At 42.8% G+C, this 23,408-nt stretch overlaps 1 protein-coding gene across 2 annotated transcripts in view; it reads left to right on the forward strand.

Annotated features, from left to right (window-relative positions):
* Positions 1 to 247: 247 nt before the first annotated feature.
* uvrag (UV radiation resistance associated gene) overlaps positions 248 to 23,408 on the forward strand; it is a 90,748-nt gene continuing 67,587 nt past the window's right edge. Inside the window, exons 1-7 of one of the 2 annotated variants that reach the window (XM_088921874.1) lie at positions 248 to 606; positions 3,956 to 4,073; positions 4,430 to 4,464; positions 9,861 to 10,022; positions 10,575 to 10,649; positions 11,727 to 11,812; positions 22,196 to 22,301. In XM_088921874.1, the coding sequence (XP_088778000.1) occupies positions 514 to 606; positions 3,956 to 4,073; positions 4,430 to 4,464; positions 9,861 to 10,022; positions 10,575 to 10,649; positions 11,727 to 11,812; positions 22,196 to 22,301 (675 nt within the window). In that variant the 5' untranslated portion in view covers positions 248 to 513. The remainder of the gene's footprint in view (positions 607 to 3,955; positions 4,074 to 4,429; positions 4,465 to 9,860; positions 10,023 to 10,574; positions 10,650 to 11,726; positions 11,813 to 22,195; positions 22,302 to 23,408) is intronic. The other variant, XM_088921873.1, reaches the window with a different exon arrangement.

The raw sequence follows: 23,408 nt of genomic DNA on the forward strand, positions 1-23,408 counted from the left end.
CGTCCCTTGAGTGTCGGGTCTTTCCTGCGACCACAGCACTAACTCCGAGGCAGATCGCATGATCAGGGCAGTCCTCCCCCGCCTCGTCGCTCGTGTTGACAGGAAAACAGACCCAGACATGAGTTCCTGTTGTACTGGATGCCCCGCCCCCTCTCCCGTCCCCTGTGATTGACACCAGAGCGCCCAATCAGGTGCGCCGTGTCTTCTACGTCCCAGCGCCTCACCGTGATCGACGTCGGCGCCACTCAATCGGAGCGGGGCCGGGGGGGCTTGACGCCGCACGGCGGGGTGGGCGCAAGGTAATGGCTTCCTGAGCAAGTCTCACTTTGTTTATGTCGCGGGGTTGCCGACAGCCAAGAGGAGCCCGCGTTCGCCGAAGTCCGCGCTTGTTCCCCCCCGCGTCTGGTGGCGATCGGCAGGCGAGGCCGCTGTCGGGGCAGTCGGGGCTCGGGTGGACGGGGGATGAGCTGTTGTCTTGAATGAAGCGGATGCCCCCATAGTCCCGTTAGGAGGATGAGCTCTGTCGCCGGTCGGGAAATCGTCTCTGTCAGTAACCCCGGAGCCGCAGCATCCCGGGCCCTGCATGTCGAGCTCAGGTCCCAGCAGGTAGGGCAGACCGGGGGCACCTCCGTCTCACCCGCCGGGGGGGGGGGTCAAGCGGAGCGCTGCGGGCGAGGAGCGGGTCCCAGCGGCGCCACTAGCCCCGGGGCCTGGGCAGCTCCCGCGACATATGCCCGTGTGGACGCGGTGTCACCTGGGCGCGGAGAGGGGGGAGAGATCGCCGATGAATGACCCAGTCGGTTAACGCACACGGCTTGCCCGAGCCCGTGAAGTGGGAGTGGTGGGACTCGCACTGGACAGCTCTTGAGCGCTTGCGAGAAGTCAGTCCTGCTTGAATCAGATGTCAAACCTTGCAAGTGCCCCCCCCCCCCCCCACGAAATCGCCCGCAAGATGAATGAATATCTGAGGTCCACCTGAGTGTTAGGAGCGCTGTCAGGTTGTTTTCTTTCTTTGCGCGGACGGAAAAAAGAAGGCAGAGCTTCCATTTCTTGAAACAGAGCGCCGTAGTCCCCTGTGTGTCGCTTGTGCTGGGGGGGGGGTCAGCACGTGTCTGGGAGAGTATCCCACTTCACCGGTGTAACTTCATCCCGCCGCTGTGAGCTTTGAAGCGTCTTGTGCTGTGTTGTGACAAAATGGGGGAGTGAGTGTTTTCACCTCCGGTATTTCTGTCTCATTGAGTCCCGTTTAGCATCTTTGTCATATTTCAGTTTGGGGGGATGCAAAATTACTTTGCACTCTTGAATGAATGGTAACATATTCCTGAAGTACTATGGATTGTTGGGACCTTCTGCAATTAACCTTTTTCACCGCATTTGACACCCTTAATATGAACGGTTGCCCTTTGAACTCCTGTCATGTGGGGACTAGCCCTGCACACCTCTGTTGTTACCCTTGCTGCGTAGGAAATGATTCTGCTCGACTGTGCATTGCTTAGTTTGATTCTCCCCTGGAGTGTGCGCGTTGCACCTAATGCATGACAGTGTTTTTTTTTGGATAGAGCTGCTCGATATTAGTATTAGCTACTTCTAATTTTCCAGTGGTTGATTTGTTTACTAGCTTTTTTCGTTGTAACTTAACCTAGCTATGATTTTACTCTGAAGTGCATCAGTCCCTAACCTGTAAAGCTCGTCCCAGCAGGATGTGCGCTCCTCTTTTCTGTCATTGTCAAAAGCAGAGCAGAAATTCAAGTGTTAACGTTTTACTGCGACTGTAGAGCTTCTTGAGTGAGCACAGAAGACCTGTTACTGATTTTACTGTGCAAAAGAAGAAGCCCGTAGGGTATAAACCTTTCCCCTCTGGGTTAACAGCCTGTTTTTTATTACTTGTCCCTCCTGAAACGTTAGCCTACGTGATAACTGTGGGAAGTGTCTCTCTATGCAAATACCTGACAGCGCCTCAACCCTCACAGCCATGGAGCATGGAAAAAAAGGGAGATACAAAGTCTTCTCGAGTCCAGTGGCTGTAGGCATTGACAGACAGGTAGGGGAAGATGAAATGTGGGGTAAGGGGGTGTATGAGTCTGCTCAAACGCATTTTGTTCTGGTGAGGCAGGGGGTCTGTTGTTCGTTAACTGGCGAAAAGCCTCAGACCTGCTGGGTGGCCCAGTACCCTCCTGTCATTTGTAACCTTTCCGGTGTTGTCAGCTGGAAGGTGAATATGCAAAAGCAAAGAGCCAGGTGCCTTAAAACCTCTTAAAAAAGGAGACCATTTTATACAGTAGTACATCAAATAACAAAATAGGTATGAGCCACCGAAATTGCACTTTGAAATGCATTGCACTTTGAAATGCATAGTACTTAAAGGTACTATAAGCTGCTATATAAAATTATTATCCTGTTTTACCAACAGTTTTTCCTTTTTTTGAGTATCTTTAATTTTTTTTTTGGAATTGGACTACGAATAATACACAATTGAAACAATTGGCCTGTCTTTCCGAATTAATTCTCAGATTCTGGAAATGATACCAAGCTCTGTTTTAACTCGTTTACTCCTCTCTGCATTATTTCGTTAAGCCCCTGATTGTTGTCAGTGGCTTGGTTGATTGGACACGCAGCGGTGAAACTTATTGAATCAGCTGCCGTAATGGGGCCTTGGCGTCTACAATAACCCTTTCGTAAAGGGTAGCAACCTTTCAGTGTGATTTCTAAATCCCTTTCACCGATTTCAGAAGCATCAGTAATACAGTACATTATCTTCTGCTTATTGATTTCCAGATTCATGTAAAAAACACATTGTACTCTTAAAGGCACATGGATGAACCCCAGACCTAAGCACTGTATGGGCTTAACTATTGTTGAGAACACACAGATAAGTTAGATGAGGTTAATGGATAAACATGCCTGTATATTTTTGGTATATGAGGTTTTCCTGGTGCAATATGAACAAGCTTTCATTTATGCTGGTCGCTGATGGTTGAGAAACACTGGAACAAATGTCATTTGTTTAAAGACCTAGTCTTACAGGGAGCCCCATGACTTAGATTTATGTTAATGCCTGCAGTAATTTTCTGTGGTGGTAAGTCTTTGGCTGAAGAATGTAATTCACAGGATCAGCCTGAAGTTAAGTGGTAGAAATTCCTTAATAAGTGGTTCTTTGCTGGTGCCCAGTTGAGCCTAGGAAGGTCTGTTTGTTTTATCTTTTTTCCTATCAAACAATAAGTATGGTCTTCCATTAATAAAGTTTGCCAAGCAAACTGCAGACATAAGGCTGTTATGGTGGTTATGGTGGTTATCAAAGGCATCCTCCCCTAGAAGTTTGTCAGGAATAAATGCTTCCTTGTTTTCTTCATTGTCTTAAGTATCGGTTTCCTGTTAAACCATATAGATGCAGTAAATGTCTGCACAGTAACAAAAAGTTGCTATATTTACATTTTTGAAATTCTGTTTTAGGATTTCATTTGTTTTGTAACAGTTGTGTAGCTAGACGGGCTATTTCTTGTTACGGCGTATGCATGTGCCATTTCAGATTGTGTTTAATGACAGTTACATCGTATATACATGTAGAATTATATAGTGAAGTACAGATTTCATCTTCCTTTGCCAGTTGTATCCTTATTATAATTAACATTTCCATACTCCATGATTTATCAAAGTATGTGTAGAATAAAAATAAATAATAGCCAGCTGTTTAACTGTTTAACAGCTCAAATATTTTTGGGCCTGTCCTGCAGGGAGCTCAGTTGCACTGTTTGTTAATGCTGGTCTCTACAGAATAACCAAGAATAACCTTTGCCTAATAACCAAGCTGTGTTGAGTTATGCTCACCATCCATTCTTCTAGGGAAGGCCCAGCCCCCTTACATGCCTGGTCTCTGAATTTTGAAGCCATTTGCGTTTGTCTTTCCCCCCCCCCCGTGTGACCTCCTCATTAAGTCTGTACCCCGTTTCTCTCACAGCGTCGCCTGCGACACCTTCGGAGCATCGCGGCCCGCAACATCGTTAACAAGAATGGATCCCACCTGCTGGACACCTACTTCACTCTGCACCTGTGTGACGATTCCAGAATCTTCAAAGGTGACAGGTGTTTTCTAAGCAGGAATCACTGGACTCCTCCATGATCCGCTCCACTTATCACAACAAGGCAAAAACCAGTGGCAGTTTCTTCTTTATAATGATTATTCCACATTTTTGCCATTTCAGTTTTTTGAATATACCTTTGTAGTTACGTAATCAAAATGCGTGTGGGAGGAAAACCCTTTAAATCCATTTTTATTTAGGTAGGAACCTTAAACTCTGTGTTGTTTGAGAATTTAATACTTTTAGCCAAGCCTGGAGCGCATTTCAAACAATACTGTTCCAAGCAGCTCCTGGTAACCATCAGACTTTTTTTCTGAAGCTTGTCTTTTTTTCCCCCACTCTCTCACTTACAGGTTTTTACAAGAGTGAGGTCATAAGGGACTCATTGGTAAGTATTTTAAAAATAAAATCAATCGGAAATCACACTCTATAAAAAGCTGATTATCACCGATAACCTGAACTCGGGATTCCCATCTCCTATCATTGGAGTCCATAAACCAGCAGGTTTTTCTACATCTTTTAAAGTAACTAACAGCTCATCGCCTGGGAGGAGGTTCAAGCAATTAAGTTTTAACTAGACCAAATAGTCCCTTCTTTACAGCTTTCTGCTCCCGATTAGTTAAAATGACCTAGACAACCTGCCTTATGATCCAAATGTTGTAGAATTGGAAACAACTGACCGAAAGTATCTCTCTCATTTACCATTTTACCATTTGCCATTGTACTGTCATTTGACATGCTGTTTTGCAAATGTCAGCACTGGCACCATGATGCAGTGACCAGTGTCCTCAAGTCTTTATTGTCCCTCTTTGTGAGGACAAGAGCGGTGAGTCTGCTCAAGAAAAAGAAGCAAGTGAACCATTTGAGACTTTAGAGACTGTCCGTTAGAACTGATCGAGTAAACACTGTTTCTAAAGGAAATCTAAGCATGGTAGTCCGTGGCTAGTTTCTTTTGTTCAATTGTTACGTTAAAATAGGTAAAAAAAAAAGGAAGCACTTGGTTGCATATCGGTTTTCTTGGGTAGAGATGTCACTTTCCGACACGCAGCTGAAACTTCACTTCTGGTAATGGTGGTACTTGACTGCAGCATGAACCATCTGCAGAAGGCTAGCCCTCACAAGAAATCAGGAGGTGATCCTCCTTCTGTTAGAAACGGTGCGGAAGAGTGGAAGCTCTGTTGGTCTGTACAGAAATCATTGTATTTTAAAGGCATGACCGTGTGACTTTCATTTGCAAGTATTTAGATGGAGCATCAGTTGATTATTATGGTAATTCAAATACTTTCCATAGTTTTTTATTCCGTACTTGCAGTGGGTTCTAAACTTGTTAGTTCTTGTCAGCCATAGGGACTTTAAATGGATGCATGTTTCATGTTTTGTTACGGAGCATTTGGTAAGATTGACAAAGCGAGCTTGTTTTGGAAGAAGCTGCTGTAAACAGCTTTGTGCATTGACATCACTCGACAGCGCACAGAACTGCTTTAACAGCATGTTGTGCCTCACAGTGGGCTTGTGTTAGCTTTTTAGAGGGCAAGAAAGACAACAATGAAAAAATATACTTTTTCACGCCAATGTCTGCCTTTCATGAAAACAAAGAATCAGCAGAGGCAGAGTTTTGTTCAAAAACATTGCATGTGGACCAGGTTTTTTAAAGTTAGCCGGAGAGTTGGTGAGGAAATTTCATAGGTGGAAATGTATAAGCCACTACAGGTACTTATATCTGGGCTTATTGGGCTGCCATGCTGCCTGTTGTATTGCTGATGCTACTAATTAAGTTTTCATCTTGTACTGAGAGCTATCCTGCTGCAGATCTCTGGCAACCCACACATATAGTTTTAATGCTTTAGCTTGGTGAGGCTCTTCTGATTAAACTTCTAAATAAGCCTTGGAAGAAATCCCCCTGCAAAGTCGTCTTAATCTTTCAATCTCTTTCGTTCTCCATCGCAGCAGGGCCATGTGATGTGCAGATAAAGATTCACAGGGCAAACTTTATTTCACATTGTTCCTGCTGTGGTTTGCCGTCATTTCAGAAGGGGGGAGGGCTCAAAGTTCGCGACATTCCAGTTCTTTGTTTCATTTTTGTTTTCTAAGGAGGGTGGCCATGAGTATTGACACGACACAACAACTTTGTGATCGTTTTAAGAGTAATAAAACTGAATCTCCACTGTAAATCACCACTTTAACACCATTTGATATGTAGTGAATTAGCTAGCTATGATGTTTGACAGTTTTGCTGGTGTCTGTGCTGTACTGGCGAAAATGCTAAGATCGAGGCGATCGTGTTATTTGTGCAAGTGGCAGTGGAACGAAATTCGTTTCGCAGACCCGGCTGGTGTAGATTGGCAGCTGCGTAAAAATAAAAAGCGACGTTAGCGGAAGCCATGCAGATCCGGGTTCGAGAGGGGGAAAACGAGAACAGGACGGTGAGAGTCAGGCTCTGCTGCACCTGCAACCAGTGCTGATTGCAATGTTAACTGCAATGGGCAGATCTACAGTATAATGGGAGTGACTGACGTGCGGGGCCCCTTTTGGGTCAGAAATGTGTCGGAACACACGTTAAATTTTGGACATGTGCAGCATGCTATAGAGGTTACATGCTGTCATTCATGAATGAGGACTCGGACAGAGATCCATGTTATCTTGACACTGCTGCACGTAAGCGGTGTCTCACTGTGACTCAACAATTTCTAGCTGGGGGGGGTTTGCCATCGTTAGTCTGACTGAAAATATACATTTCAATCCCAGGAATTATCATGTTTAGGTTATACATGTAGTCCTGGAACAATTTCAGTTTCCTGAAATGCAACCAAATGGACCTCTACAGAAAGAGAATACGCTGTCTGGAACTCTGCTTGTCATCAGTTGATCACCCAGTAAGAGCTGTTCAGTCAGAAATGGCAGCTAACAAGCAGAGGAGAGGCTGTGTGCTGAAGTTGTTGGCACCCTAGACGTTGGACGTTTTTGACGCACAAAACTGACAGAAGAAACAAGTTAAAAATCTTGGCAAGCAAGCAGATCAGTTAAGTCCTCGGTTATCACTGGAGATGTTGATCTCAGCTGCAGTGAAAAGCAGTAGAGACACATTATTCCTCCAGGACCAGGGTTGGCCATTCATTCCCTAGACTGAAGACTATGGAGCTGTCTGCTCAACTCAGCACTTTGCTGTCTGTTTCGGCACTGGTGTATATCACAGTTTCCTGTGCAGTCTTCTGACATCCATTTCCTCAAAGTTTTTTCTTTGTCCAAGAAAGATTATTCTCTTTCCCTTTTCCTGTTTTCCCCTTTTGAGTCTCGTAGTGTCTGTTTTTATGCTGCTTCTGTCCTGCTGACAGCCTTCAGGTGTGATACTGTATTTAGGAGGCCAGAGTGTCTTTTTGCAGGAAGGTGTGCTTGATTTCCTTTATTAACCACATGCATTGTCTCCTTCGCCCAGTGCTGAGAACTGTTAGACAAAATGTATTTGCAAACAAATTGGCACACTATTTTGAAAATGGATTGGAATCACTTAAATTCTTTTTCTAGGTCAAAGCCACAAGGTCTTTGTGTTTGAAGTCCAAAATAGAAGTAGAAGACCTGCTTACCTCTTGCATATCAGACTGTTACACCTAGTTCCAGTTTAGTTTAGTGTATGTGATGCTTTCCATGGGGGTGTGCTGGGGGAACTGTGGCTGTGCAAGTAGCTCATTTTTATTGTGATGTTGAAGAGCCACTCTTGGCTGCAGAGGGAGTAGTTTCTTTAGCTGTCTGGACAAGACTTAGCCGCCCACTATCACTTGAGTATTTAACTGCATAATCCAGCTGAGTGGAGACCCCAGAGGTTCCCTGCCATCCCAAGACAAAGGGCTGCTGGAAGAGGTGTTAGTGGGGGGAGCAGGGGGCGCTCACCCTGCTGTCCATGTGGGTCCTAATGCCCCAGTACAGTGACGGGGACACTATACTGTAAACAGGCGCCGTCCTTCGGATGAGACGTAAAACCGAGGTCCTAACTCTCTGTGGTCATTAAAAATCCCAGTGAGTTTCTCGAAAAGAGTAGGGGTGTTACCCCGGCGTCCTGGTCAAATTTCCCATTGGCCTTTACCAATCATGGCCTCCTAATAATCCCCACTGAGAGCTGGTGTGCGGTGAGCGTTCTGGCGCACTATGGCTGCCGTCGCATCATCCAGGTGGGGCTGCACATTGGTGGTGGTGGAGGGGTTCCCCATTACCTGTAAAGCGCTTTGAGTGGAGTGTGCAGAAAAGCACTATATAAGTGTAAGCAATTATTATTATTATTATTATTATTATTATTATTATTATTGTTATAAGACACCAGCGGTGTACCTTACAGCGACAGTCAGTGAGGCATACAGGATTAGGATATGTAGCAGAGAAGCAGGAGGGAGCGAGTGAGAGCTTCACAACCCATGTCCACCATTCAGATCCCTCCCAACCAAACCTCTTTCAGGAATTAGGCACTCAAAGGCCTAACATTATGGAATATTATGGAAAAATGCTGTGTTTTCCCCCATTTCTATGAATATACAAGTTTCCTTTTTAAATCCAACAGGCATAGTTCGTCACTTTTATTTATTTGGATGCTCTTTTGTTAGGAACCATTATCTGATCTGTCTGACCTGTGGAGCGTTAGTTATTTTATATAGTCTTTCTTACTTTGGCTTATAAAGATCAGCATGGTCAATGTTAGTGATTTAGTGAGGAATGGGAAAGTTGAACGTGCTGAATTCTAAGACCTTTCTGTCTAAGACATTACTCCAGTTGTAAATATTAGATTGTGAATGTTTTGTTTATAACAGAAAGCCAACACACAAGACAAAACTCTTATCTCTAAAGCTGTTGCCTTTTATTTTCCTACCTCTAAATTCCTCATGGAAAATGCGAGATAATGACCTGTTATCAAAGCTGTTCTATCTCTGTTACCTGTCACGACCTCATGTACAGTAAGAGAGGGGAACGTGATGATCTGCAAATTCTGTAGTGCAGGACACCTTCAGCTGCTTGTCTCAACAACTAGCCTGTGTAGCAGTGTTGTCAGTACATGACTCTAAAAACGGAAGTGCCACGCATCCTCGGATAGATTGGTTTTGCTTGGTTCATCAATCAGTCATCAATTTTCTGTTGCGTCCTCAGATACAGTTTGCCACAGAGTGCTTTGCAGATTTTGTATTGTAGTTCACAGTTTAACAGTGTAGCAGGTGGGCACAATGCAGAGGAAAATGGAAAGTTCACCCAGTGCCAGAAAAGACTGCTCTGGGGGCCCAGGCCTGATGGTTGCTCCACCTTCAGGCAATGGGCTTGTGGCAGAAGATTATTAGAATAAACAGCGGGCAATCTGTGCACAGTCCAGGGTTGGTGTCCGGGGTCTGTAGTCGGGGGTTATTTCAGTGAAGTGAACACCATGACAAGTGCAGAAGCAGAACACAATGCGACTTAGCGATATTCCCACGATTCTTAAAAATAGCTGCCATCTAATACAAAAAGCCTATAATCCTTTTGAGGTTTCCCAATGGATTTCTGCTGTAAGAACAGTTACACCTTGAACACCACTCAGCTGGCAGTTTTCCACACTGTGTTACCCTCTACCCCTTGGGGTTCCCACGGAGCTGCTTCTAGGGCCGCCGGGTTGGCGACCCCTGATGTGGCCTCGAAGATGGAGAGGGGGTCCCCCAGAGCGTTCGGCACCTCTCCTGAGGGTGCCGTTCTGCCGCGCCTGCATGCGAGCAGGCCGAGGCCTTATTCGTGAACACCTCACTCGTCAGTCTTCCTCTCATATTTTCGGAATCTCAGAACCCGACATGGAGGAGTCTGGACTTCGGCATGCTGCCTGATCTGCTGGACACCTCCGTGTCGTGCTTCGTGGTGCGGATCTGGGGAGGCCAGAGGGAGCAGTACCAGCTGCTTATTGAGTGGAGAGTCAGCCTGGATGGACTAAGATACACCGGGCAGCAGGTGAGAGAGCAGACCCTACCCGTTGTGTCCCCCTCCCTCGTCTGGGCGGCACTGGGAATGAAACCAGGAAGAAAACGCAAACGCAGAGTTGTAAACGGATCTTGGCAATGAATATTTACACTCCAGTAGTAGAAGTCATGCCAAGGGACCGTGAGCGAGGACATGTGATTCTCTTGTCAACTCCCAAAAGAACGTGGAGAGGTTACAGAAGGTGAGGTGGCCGTTTGAGCCCTTGTGCTTGTGGGGCTGTTAGTTGCTTGTGAGCCCAGGCGTCACATGCCGCTGGTTTTTAGAAAGTTCCCAGGGAGAGTCGCCTTCTGCAATGTGGCATGGCAGCTTGTTCCTGACACCCCCTCAGCTGGGATTCCTGTCATCTGTCCTAAACGTCCAGTTACAGACCCGGCTTGCGTCTTTGGCTCGAGGAAGGAAGAATCCGTTGGGTGAACTCCGGCAGCACCTCCCGAGATTCCGAGTCTTCGAGATGGTTCCCCGCCACTCCTCCTTCAAAAGCCGTATTGAAATATTTTTTTTTCTGGTTTTGTTTTACTACAGATCCGTTCCCGGAATCCAAATGAGATCATATTTGGATTGAATGATGGCTACTATGCAGCCAGTTTTGATCAAAAGGTGAGAGATCTTCGAGAGGGCACGCTTCACAGTGCTTGCAGGAGGCATGTGCCTGACCTGTGTACATGTAAGCACAGGAGAGATACAGGCCCTCTGGATCCCTGCCTCAGCTTGTACTGCTTCCACACAGAATAGAATTAACCTCTATTAACACAAAATGTCACACACTCTTTACTCCATTTGCATATAGCTCATTTTAATCATGTAGTACTTGCTTATTTACAGTAGTTAGCTTTATTTCTCACTACTTTACATGCAATGTGTCTCTATCAAAAAGCATTGTTATTTAGGGGGATCTAATGGTACTGTTAGTCCTAAAAGGACCCTCTGCTCGAGAGTGCTGCATTTCTAAACCCGCAGGCTTCACTAACCTTGGGTGTGTGTTTCTCTTCATTACTTTTCCACATTGAATACAAAGAGATTACTAGGCAATGACTAATTCTCCTGTTTGTGCCAGCAGTCCTCGTGTAATTGGTTGCCACTTAATACAATTAAAAGCAGGACTTCACTTACAGATAAAATGTTTTCCTTAACTACATTTATCTGAGGCTAATCTTTCTTTTTTTCCATGCATGTTTCTTGTGCCAGCACGAGAGGATGAGTAGTGTATTTCTTTGCATGAAACTTGCAGGCAGATTATAAAGTAAGCAGTGCAGATGGTGCTGAGAGCAGCATACCAAACTGAATGCCAAGTGAAGCAATAGCAGTTTTCTTCCCTTGAGTGCCTGTTTTTTAATACTTGAGGCAGTGCAGCCAAATAACAGACAGTTGTTTGATTCTAGTCCCCTACTGAGGCATCTTCCAGCTCAGCCACTTACCACATCTTCAGATAGAAGTGTGTAATTAGAGGCTATTTTGTATTTGTTTCTGTGTGGAGTGAAGGTTAGGGAGGATGTGGGGGGGGGGATTGTCTGGTGATCACAGAAGATCATGTGGGGACAAAAAAACAGCACCAAAAGGCAGTCTGTTCAGCCTTCTGAGGAAAAGGGAAAATATGACAATTCAAAGAAAAATGAATGTGCAAATGTTTCAGTGTTTATACAAGAGTGAAATTGTGTATATATATATTCATTTTAGGATCACTCTGACAGAAAGAAAAACAGCTTGCTTCAGGTGGATCAGAGTGCAGTAAGAAACTCCTACAGCGTCTTCTCTCTGCTGAGGTAAGGCTGCCCCTGCTGCTGGGATCAGAGAGATCTCTCCGCCTGTCACTGTGTGTCAGTGGGTTCACAGGGCTGACCCTGGAACACAGTCAGCAATGACTTGGCTTAAGGTCTGAGAAAATAAACAGGATTATTGCTCAGGAGTTGTCGGATACTGTATGGTTGTAGAAGCAGTCTTTTTGTGCTATGTACACTGAAGCCATGGCTCTCAAACCAGTGTCCAAGAATTAAATTAATACAGTTAAATCCAATCAATTTCCATTTGCTCACCCAAATGAAACTCTTATGCACACGAAGGATTGGGGTGATGTTGGTGAACGATCTGAATACAGGGCATTAACTCCCATCAAGACATTCCTACATACTTTTTAGCCATAACTTTCAGTTTTTTCTGGATATTATTGAAAATCCCTGCCAGGTAAACTGCAATTTGTGGAGTGTTCTTTTAGTTTCCCAGTTTCTGGCTGGTATACTGTATGTGGAGAAAACTGTGTGTGTCTGGTCAGACAGGCAGCAATTCAGATCAGTTAGTGCTGCAATGTGTTATTGCTTTACTGGCCTGTCCAGTTAAACGCTGATAAAATTGCATTGTTTTAACTGTGAAAAGCAGTTTGATAATCCTAGTCAGGAATTGTTGATGGCTTGTTTCAGATTCAGCCACAAGGGAGTGCAATTGCATTACTTTTTGCATGTGTAAAGGCATGTGTGTGAATATGCCCCGACCCTGATTTTATGCTGTGAGAACAATGAGCAGCAGTTTACAGTTAACAAACTGCCACTCTTTTCAACGTCTTATCTTTGAATATCCAACGCAGTGTAGCAGTAACTTTTAAGCAAAGGCTGAATTACCACCACAAATTTAGTTCCTGTTCAATGACAGGAAGTTTCTGTTCCTAGTGGGAAATGTGAGTCTGTTTCACACGGGTTAGTTGTGTTACCCTGGTGGCTCCATGTGTGAAAGGTGGCTTATGTAGGCCCTGGCATTTTAGGTGTTTAAGGGATCAGCCCAGAAGGGTTTCTGTAGTATGTCATGCTCTGGGTCTCTAGACATGTGTGCTGTGCAGTATCAACAGATAGATTACACTTAACCTGGGAATTGGTGCCTGTCTGAGATAATTATGTGACTCAGATGAGTGCTTGAAAAAAAATCCGCTTCCTGTAAGGGCTTTACATTTCTCACCTCTTATTTTTCTGTAGATTTTTCCCCAATGTCTTCGTTAGCATCCATTGCTCACTCTGGCTGCTCTGTTAACCCTGTATTTAACCCATGTGATCTTTTTTAAAATTGCAGGGCTGGTAAAACCCTACTCACAGGGCAAACAAGATATTTTTTCAAGGATGGCTGTGAGAGTCTCGTCTTTGTGATTTTGCTTCTCATAGAAGGGATGGAGGTGCTTGTTGTTGGGTTTTAAAGCTCTTCGGCTAAAGAGATAATCCACTTAGTAATTCATTATTGTGTGTCTGTGTGGAGCTGAAATTATGATTCTAACTTTCGTTCTGCACATCTGTCTGTAGGAAATTGACAGTTTGTTCTGTGTTTACTTTGTATTTCTTGTGGTTTAGCTTTTTTGAGACAATTTACAGGGTTTCTTGCATTTTCTGTTTGTTGCTTTGCTAATTGCAGTCTGTATGGGTTTTGGTTTTTAGATGCTGGCAGTATGAAAGAAAGGAAAGTAATGTTGAGGGAGATCTCAAGAGTTAAAAAAGCCAAATGTTAAATAGTTCTACTAGCTTTAATATGCTTTTGTTTGACTCCTTGCTAAATTAAGTGTTTTGTAACAGCTTTGAAAGATTTTTTAGTCCGGAAGCACTGCTAAAAATTTCTGCCAGCAGCAAAACAGTGCCTTTGACTCAGAAGGAACTGTTTAGGTAAAGGACATGGACAGATCTGTGGGGTTCATAGATGCTCATCATTCACTGTAATGTAAGCTGACCTGACAGGTCGCTGATGGAGTGACTTTGTATTGCGGGCTAGGAAAGGAGTTGAGTTATTACAGCGTAAAGAAGTATGCAAACCGAGGAAGAAGTGGTCAAATATCAGCTACTGAACTTCGGGGGAAAGGTCATGCAAGCGTTATGAGTGTTTGTATATTGTTGAAGTAAACATCCACATTCGTTGCTCTTTTTTGACTGAAAATACCAAGTAATTGTACAAAAATGTAAGTTTTTAGAAACATTGTTGACAACTTTGGGTCTATTTTCTTCCGATTGGTCACACTGCTGTCATGTATGAAGTGCTTTAATATGCTCCCATGCTGGCCACACAGTTGTAGACCTATTTTTCTAACTAATGTGCATTACAACCTCAGTCATAGCCAAACCAACCCCCTTGTAGATTGGTTCAGCTGTTCAGTTCATTTTCACCTTGGGAAGAAAAGACAGAAAGGTAGGTGAATCAGGGTGTGAGAGCAAGTGGAAGAATCAACATGCATACCTCTTTGGGGACATTATTGAATTGTTTAAAGCTGCAGATGGTTTAACTTAAATGTTGCTAAATAGAACAGTTACTGCAACAAGCTCAACAAGACCTAAAAGTATAATACTGCTTTAAGGAATAAAGGGTATATTATGACTTTTTAATCAGTGGAATTCTGTCCGAGTGGTAAATTGTATTTATGTGCATGAAAGTATGAATTGATTTACTCCAAATAAATGTCCAGAGATGAGTGATTGATCAATGGTTTAGGTTTAAGTCACGAATGCCAGAAAGGCTCCTGGAAATGATTTCCTTAAGACGTAGCCGTGCTGTGGGAAGGGTCTGGTTCGGTCAAGTAGTCTTGGACGCCATTCAGATAGTGATTGACAGCATGTTGATGGATTCTGGAAACAGGAATAGGCCATCTTTCGGCCAGAGCAGCATACTGCACCATGTCAACGAAAAAGGTATTTTCTGTTAGTGTCAGAGCGTGTGCTTGTTATATCCTTAAACTTCTTTTATTTACATAGATATTTTTAATGATTATAGAAACATAAAACGTTATCTAAAAGATTTATAGTAAATCTTACAAACAAAGAGCTGCTTTAAGCAGCTTTAGCGCAGCTTTTGTTTTACATAACATACTGTAGTTCACGAGTGCTGGTTTTGAATAGTAACACTGAGGTCAGGCATTTTAGCACCAGGACCTGATTTGGAATTGTTTTGCGGGCACAGATTCAGGTGGTCCACAGTTTGTTCTCTTTGGACTTCAGTAGTGTGCTGGATTTCTCTGCATGTTCGGCAAATATGTTTAAAGGTGAGCGAATGTCTTCAAATGTCTTCTTGACTTCAAGCCAAGCTTGTTTCTCTGCTGAGCTCCTCTTGACTTCAGAGGCTGGTTCTCCAACATTGCACACACAACCTTTGATAGCTGAAATCCCTAACTCATGGAAAGGAAGAACAATTTGACTAGCGAACAGGAAGAATACATTTTCATCCGGCACCTGAGAGAGCAAATCTGAATGCATGCGTGCTTATAGACTACTGTAGGAGATTAGAATCCATGCAGAGCACAGTGGACTCGGCTGCTTAGGGAGAACCTATGTACTGTATATTCCACAGCAGTCATTCTAGAGCCAAAATTCTTTGTGGCTTTAACATTCAGTCTCTCAAAATGACGTGAATTGCTTTTAAGATATGACTTCTTTACTCTTGTCAGGAACACAAAAAAAAGATTTGCTGTCTTTCTTTTCCTGTAGATAATGTCTGTTTGCATTTCTAACAGGTTAAGGTGCCTGTCCATTTTGTTCCATAACTTTTATTTAAAACAATAATCAATGTTTTCTTTTCCTGGTGCCTGACGTTTGATTGGCATTTGCAAAAATAACAATTCTGGCCTTGTGCTGCAGATATTGGGTCAAGCCAGCCCACCGCTGAAGAATCTCTAACCTGCATAACAGTGGAAGTGATAAGCTTTTCCTGCGATTATCATGTTTCATTGTGCTGGCTCTCTCCCTGCGTCGTGCACATGCTACTAACGGTGCTTCTTGTCGCTTGGTGGCAGAGCTGTGTAACAGAAGTCAGCCACAAGATTAGCAGCCTGACCGGCTGTCCAAGGAGAGAGACGTGACAGAGAAAATACTTTCTGAAAAATCAGTGTTTGAAAATGGAATGATGATCCCTGTTTCTTCTTTACCTCATTACATTAATCTGCACAAATTAATGTTTGCGTCTCATTAACACATCTCGTTTCTATTTACCCAGTGCCCTAGAGGCTGGGGGAATCTTTCCTCTCTGATACGTCCCTTTCAGCAGGTTCTGAGATCGTACTTTTGACGCAGCAGGATGCTTTTTTCATCTTTAGTTGTCTGGAGTACTGGAATCATAATTAGGCCTACAGCAAAGTGTGGCTTTTTTTAAATTTGTCTTGTATTATGCTAGCTGCCTCATGTTCACTTATCAAGCCAATAAAAAACAGAACATTTATAATGTTTTAGGCCACTTTTTTGTTTGTTGTATTTTATTTGCTAATAAAACATATGTGGGGCTGCAAAACTTAAAAAAAAAACATTTGTTTAATTTTATGGTACAAAAGCAAATTCTGAGTGCCATCTCTACATTTCCAGCTTCTTTTCTCAACCCACTCATCACTGGCAAAGAGCAAAAAAAAGCAGTCGGCATTCATCTCTATAATAGAATAGTGTGGAGTTTTTCTGACATTTAAGTCAGAATTGTCTGTTCCCAGGCAAATGCACTTTTTAAATATTGCCTTTTCAAGCCTCATCAATTTTCAAAAAACGAGTTGGCTTCATATGCTTATGTATACGTGTGTATCTCAAAATATCTAAATATATAATAAGTAGTTATCGGTGAGAATGTCATTCTGCTGCAAATCCTGATGCTTAGGCTTCGAATTGGCTGCGTTTTGTTTTAAAACAGGTGGGTAACAGTTTGTGGATCTCTCTGTGCCGTGACTGGCGAAGGTAACTTCATGTAACCTTTCCAGATGCTGACGGATTCGTCCTCTCGGTGAACCAGAGATTGAAGCTGATCTCCCCCAGTATCTTTCCGGGTTTACATTTTCCACAAATAAAAGCTGCCGGGTAAACAATCCTGTTGACCGCCTTAATAAATCTGAGAAAAAACAACAACGACGATTTCCTTCGGCAGAGAAAAGGTGAAAATCCAGGCAGACCAAAATATTTTTGAAGGGATACAATCTAATCTTAATGGCATTGGAAGAGGCAGACAGCATTTTTTTTATGAGCTGTATAGACCAGGACTCACACATGCTGACATTCTCTTCGGATTTTACAGGGTTATTAAATCTCTTTTTGTCAGTGTTGTTATGTTTTGTGACACTTTTTTGATATTTTTATAATAATTCTTTTGGGGAATTTTGTTTCCCCAGATATTATCTTTGTGCATGTGCAGACAATTTTAAAACTCAGCTCTGAAAGGCTGCTGCTGAGATATTTACTATTTGAGTGCATGACTTAGCCCTCAAGTACTATTTGCAAGCTGACTATAGCATTTTGTTTGGGTGAATTAAAATACAGTCATTATTTAAATGTTAGTCTTATTACATTGAAATTGGAGTCCTGCAGGGCACTCGAATCTGTGGTGGACTTTACTGACACAGTTCAGTTCTGCGTACAGATACAACACTTTAAAGGTGCTGGGTAGGATTCTTTTTGTCTCGCCATTTTGAACATTTTCCAAACAAAAACATTTGAAAATGTTTCGCCCGGACTGGGCAAAATCAGATCTAACCATTTTTGTCCAAGTTTCTGAATTGTTCTATTTCCCCTGTTTTACAGTGGGGAAATAAAAAAATAAGTTTTAATTGACACTCAGTGCTGTGTATTCCAGCAGAATAAACTGCAGCCCCTTTTCTTATAACACAGCTCATGTAATGTCTGTTTCACTTCCTCTTTCCTTATTATACAGACGAACTCTTGGATAGAATGTCAATGAAGTGAAAAGTGAGCTCGTCGGTAGCAACAGTTCTACAGCGCAGAAAATAAAAGCTTATGCATTGGTAGAGGAGAGAGTCTTTATTGCTGAGGACAGGATAAGTACTGTGTGTCCCATGTGAGCTGTCACCTCTTCGCGGTGGCCAGCATTCTGTTTGCAGGTTAATGGCTTGACGTTGTGCCGGAGCTGTGAAGTAGCGTGTTGCTTGATGTGTCCTGGCTCATCCCTCCGATCTCTCAGCTCTGACGAAGGGATCACTCCTCGCTCTCGTTTCAATTGATTAGGAGGCAAAAATGTCCTCAGGCTGCACACGCTTTTAAATATTTATTCAGAGATCATCAATAAAGGAAGCCCTCATCTGTTTAAATTAATGCCAGACTGCAGGGAGGGACAGACGTTTTGCCAGTGGGGATTTTCTTGAGCTCTTAACATTTCATTTGTTCTGTACTTTCCCAGGAGTTCTGGGGGGTATTAATATTATACCAGTTTTTTATGTCCAAGGTTTTATGTCCTCTACATATTGGGTGAAGATAATAGTTTTTGCTTTCCACTTTCTGTAAGTTGCACATAACGACAGAAAGAAATGTGGTTTTTAAATGGTCATGGTTCTGAGATAACCACCGTTTCTTAAAATTATTGAGAGGAAATCTTTTACCTGCAATATTTCTGCACCTGATTGACTTCAAATTGGGTGTTTAAAAAGAACAAATTTTACTCCTGTGATGTGAATTTTCTGTGTGTTTTTTAAAAGTTGTAACATCAGCTTAAGAATCAGTTTTCCTTTTAAAATGTGGCTTTTTTTCCTGAAAACAACTTCCGTGTTTAAAAGCCTAAAATCTCTGTCAGTATATTATTGAGAAAGCTGAGCTGTGCCTGGTAGCAGACGTGACAAAGTGTTCTCTTTACAAGTTTTAAGCTTTCTACAGTGAAGATCTTCCTTTGCTGAAGATTCACCAGATTTATTTCAGTTAATTAAATAAATGCCATCAGTGTAATTTAGAGACACTGTTCTACTTTGCAATTTCCTAAAAAGTCTGCTCTTAAAAATAAATATAGTAATACTAAAAACTCTTTGGGAGGATCTGTCTAGTCTTCTGTGATGGTGTTCCCCCTCAGACAGTGAAGCCTGTCCTCAGTGTACTACAGCAGGTAGAAAAGGTGTCTGAGTAAACAGGCACTGATGAGCAGGTGTGCAGCAGTCTCATTCCAGATCTGCTGATAAGCGCTCAGACATGCGTGAAGTAGACCGACCATTGCTTTCACCTACACTAGGGGCCAGTGGGGTCGTCAAAGTACCGATTGCTGTATTCAATCAATATTCTGCCAGCATCTGAAAAGCATGATAATGAAGTCTTTTAATATAGCAGCACAGAATAGAACAGTTTATGCAGTAAACAGTTTGTTCATTTAAGTGTTTAATTTGCAATTATGCTTTTTATTTCTCAGGCCATTTAAAATGAACTAGTCTTAACAGTCAGATGTTTGACTCACTGGCAGTCTATAGCGCATCACAGCATGACCGTGGATATGTAAAAAATGTCATACTGGCACATTTGTAAATGGGGTGTGTGTTCGAAAGTCAGAAGGTGATTAAAAGGATTCTGGTGAATGAAACATGACAGCCTAGTCCAGAACCACTTCAGAAACATTATATTCCTTGCTATATGACTGCTGCTTTAATGGCTATATGTCTGAGCAGTCTATAGCTGCAGTCAGAATTGGTATTTGAATCAGTTTATGAAAGACTCATACAAGCCTGTTTTAGGATAGGTGTGGTCAGCCCTGGCAAAGAGGTATTAAATAGTAAGACTCCGTGACTAACAGAGACAAAAATATACATTGGCGTCATGGTGATTGATACATCTGATTGGCTTTATTCAAGAGAGGAGGAAAATAAAAACTGTTGCGTATTTTCTACTACACATTGATTTTGGATGTACCGCAGGCTTTGATTAAAACAACATACACGTTAGGGAAGGTTAACATCTGGGTAGATTTGGAGCTGGAGAGGAGTGGAGGATGGGAGGAGAAACTGTCTGTGTTATCGTAAAGTGGGGAGCGGTGTTTCTCTTCCTCGTGCTTGATCAACTCGGACATGCATTTAGAGATGAAGTAAGGTGCACCTTGTTTTCTCCTATCTAAGAATAACAGAGACCCAGTTCCAGTTGACGTCGTCCCTGGTTGAAAGAGACATACTGTATGTACAGTAGCTGGAGTTTTCCCCAACCCTATGTGGACAATCTGAAGACACGCAGCACAGAATTTGGCCCCCAAGCGACAGGATGGTGGCACCGTGACTTGGTGTCACTAATTGGGGTGGGGGGTCAGGTTTATTCTGCCAGAGACGTTGACTGTTTTTATTCACGTTTTTCTGACGATAGCAATGCCCTGCTAGACCTGAAGATTAAGCAAAAAAAAAAACAGAGAATAATGTAGATTTGTTTTCAAATCTGAACCAATCGCCTATGAAAACATATAACACGCATATTCGTGTCTTGATCTGTTTTCGTGCGGGGAAAATGTAATTCATCCGCTTCACAGCAGATATTTCTTTTGCTCTGCTCCGGTGCAAAGCTCAGTGACATAGCGCTGCAGTCCGAGGCTGCTGGCAGGCTCTTACTCCGCGAATGCGACCCTCTGGGGGCAGCGGCGCGGATGTGATAATCCGTTTGGTTTACAAGCTGAGAGCAAAGCTGCCGAAAAAAAAAATAAAATCGCAGCATGCAGTCGCAAGGCGAGGTGAAGCACATGCAGAAAGCGGGTTTTTGAAACCCCGCTATGAAAGCATAACAAGGGGGAAATGGTTAATGAGAAAAGCACACCCCTTGGGCTTAAATCCGACAGGCTGTTAAACGGGGACTATTCCTCACCTCCAGAGCCAGAGAGGAGAAGAAACAGCCGTGCCGAGCCGAGCAGTTCTGTCAGCTTTTTTCTAACGTTCTCGAAAATCGCCATGAGCTCCAGCAGCTTTGACAGTGCGGTGATGAACGGTTTTCCCAGCCATCCCTTGCTTTCCTGTTGCTGCCGCAGTGTGTCTCCTGGCGTGACGCACAAGACTTACCCACACAGATTTACTCCTCCGTTCTTGTCGGGTTTTTTTTTCTGTTTTTTGCCCACTTTAGTGATTTATCAATCCAATCACTCTCTTGTTTGGGGAGTTCCAGTTTTTTGATGCTGTTCGGTTTTATGATATATTTTCAGGCTGAAGGGATGACTTTCAAAGTGGGGCACTGTTTTGCTCCATGGTTTTTAAAGTGGTTATCCAAAAGTGGTTATCCAACACTTTTGAAATGTTTTTGCGTTCAAAATTTGCTTTGTTTTTTCCTCATTCCAATAATCTCCTAGCTAATTTTAGTTTGGGGAGGGGTATCCCATTATCCCAGTACTTCTCCTCCTCACACCTTGTGTTTTACAAGATATCCCTTTTGCTGAACTGCAAGGAAAGCCTTGGAAGATCTCCCCTTAACTGTGGAATTGGTTATCAATGTATGACAATAAAAAAGAAACTTCTACGCTGGTAGAAATGATAGGTTTGCTAAATGTTCTGAAATTCACAGAACATTTGAAAATTCCTATTAATAACTTGATTATGTTTTTATCTTCCTCAGATTCAGGTCTCTAACTTTATTTGTCATTAGTATTGCTATTATTACTGATTAATTTGACTGAAACTCTTTTTCTGCAACTCTTTATTGTGCAAGATACTGTGTACCACAGCATTGTTTCACCTGTAATGTCATTTTAAGTATTTGAATGCCCTTTGTGGCTGGTGTTGCCTTTTGATTTCTGGGTTCTCTGAGACTTTTCTTATGGCTCTGTGGGACCGGTCAGCATCCTTACATCTAAGGATGGAGCAGAATTGAATTAATTCCAAATGAGAAGTCACTGCTGTGTCCTCTGCCTGACCTGTCGTTTTTTTTTTCCCACTGCTGTTTTTTGAGGGGTTAATATAGGGAAAACGTGTGTCACTTGAAGGCAATTCATCAAAGTGTCCATTCTATAGGGGTTATTTTTACAGTGTAATGGGTGAAAGAGTGATGGCCACGTCTTTTTGGATCAGGACGTTTGAATCACATCAGGAGATCAATGGAAATGTCCCTCAGCTCAGAAAGCCAGCAGTACTGTTCGGATGGCTGTGATAAGATTTTGCTGCAGTTTGTGATACATGTCATATGGGGTCCTGTTGTCGATCCTAGAAGGCTTGGTGTAAATTCAGGATTATAGAGATGATTCAAGTTCATTAACCATTGTCGCGTCTAAATTTGTGGAGTGTGATGGGGGCACATAACATATTTCACGTTTAATTTTGTGAAAATGTTGAGAAAGGTAAGACTGAAATTCACTTGCAGACGCTTCCCATGCCCTGGTCATGAGATGTTGAGTAAATCATTAACTGGGGCTTCCACTGGCAGGCTGGGTGCTTCAGGAGGTCAGGGCTGGCTGCCCCAGGAAAAGGTTTGCCCACTGTTGACTGCTGACTCTCTATCCAGGTTGCACACTGCCCAGAGGGCCATCAAGCAGACCCAGGTAACAGTGCAGAAGATTGGGAAGGAGATTGAGGAGAAGCTGAGGAAAACAGAAGCCTGCACTGAGAGGGTGAGTGGCACTGTGAGACGCCTTCTTTGAATCTTGCTGAATTGGTGAACACAGCAGGGTCTTCCATTGAAAACGTATTGAGCCTGTTTTGTAATGGGCTTAAGTCTTAGTCTGAATTTGGCCTTTTCATGAATGAAGTAAGGGTTACCTAGCGTTTTCATTAATGAACGCTATCAAAACCTGCGAACTGTGTGTTTGTGTCGGCACTGTGTTTTTTAAGACTACTGAACCTTTCAAGTGATACAGTATTCATCTCGTTGCATTGAAGTCTTCATGTTTTTTGTGTATGTATTTCTGCTTCTGCAAGTTCTTTATCTAAACTCCTCATAAGCGGTATAAAGTGAGCATATTTAGCATTTTTTAAAAGATTGACCGTATAGCTAGCAGCTGTGAAAACGCAGCTGTAAATCCGGAGTTTAAGGAATGCGTTTATAGTAAACAAACACTACGGAAGCTTTTTTTTTCTTTTATGTATTTTAATGCAAGTTCTAACATGTTTTTTAAGACGTCATATATTGCTATACACTGCCTTGTGGAGAGACGTGGTGTGTCTTAGGTGTTTTTTTCCTGCATTGACTCCAGACAGGACTCTTGCTTTCTAACCACAGATCCCCCGTCTCTGTATCCTGATAGGCAAAAGCTATTGAGCCCATTCTCTAGCCTTCACTAAAGCACACAGTACCTAGAAAATGTCTACACACCAAAGTAACATATTTTGTCACCTAACTGCTTGGAATCAAGACACGTTATATCAGAATTTCTTTTACCATTATTTACACATTGTACAGTAGCACCCGAATTCAAGGTGAAACACAAGTGCTCAGAACTTCTGATAAGTGAGTACAAATGAAAACCTAGAAGCATGTTTTTTTTAACTTTTAACCTAAGGTACCCCTGTCTTGGTAGGGAAAAGCTATTAATCCCACTTTTCCGCCTTTAACGTACCATATACGTTTTGTTTCAACGCTGTGTCCCTGCCTAACCAGAACTATTGCTGATGAACACTGTAGTGTGCCTGAGAGGGATATCGAAAAAGGACCAAGGACGTGCCAGACTGAGACATCTCGAAAGCCCATTTCTTACAGGGCAAGGGCGGCATTCTTCAAT

This window comes from Atractosteus spatula, chromosome 7 (genome assembly GCF_055471065.1).
Source record: "Atractosteus spatula isolate fAtrSpa1 chromosome 7, fAtrSpa1.hap1, whole genome shotgun sequence".
In the NCBI taxonomy this organism is placed as follows: Eukaryota; Metazoa; Chordata; class Actinopteri; order Semionotiformes; family Lepisosteidae; genus Atractosteus; species Atractosteus spatula.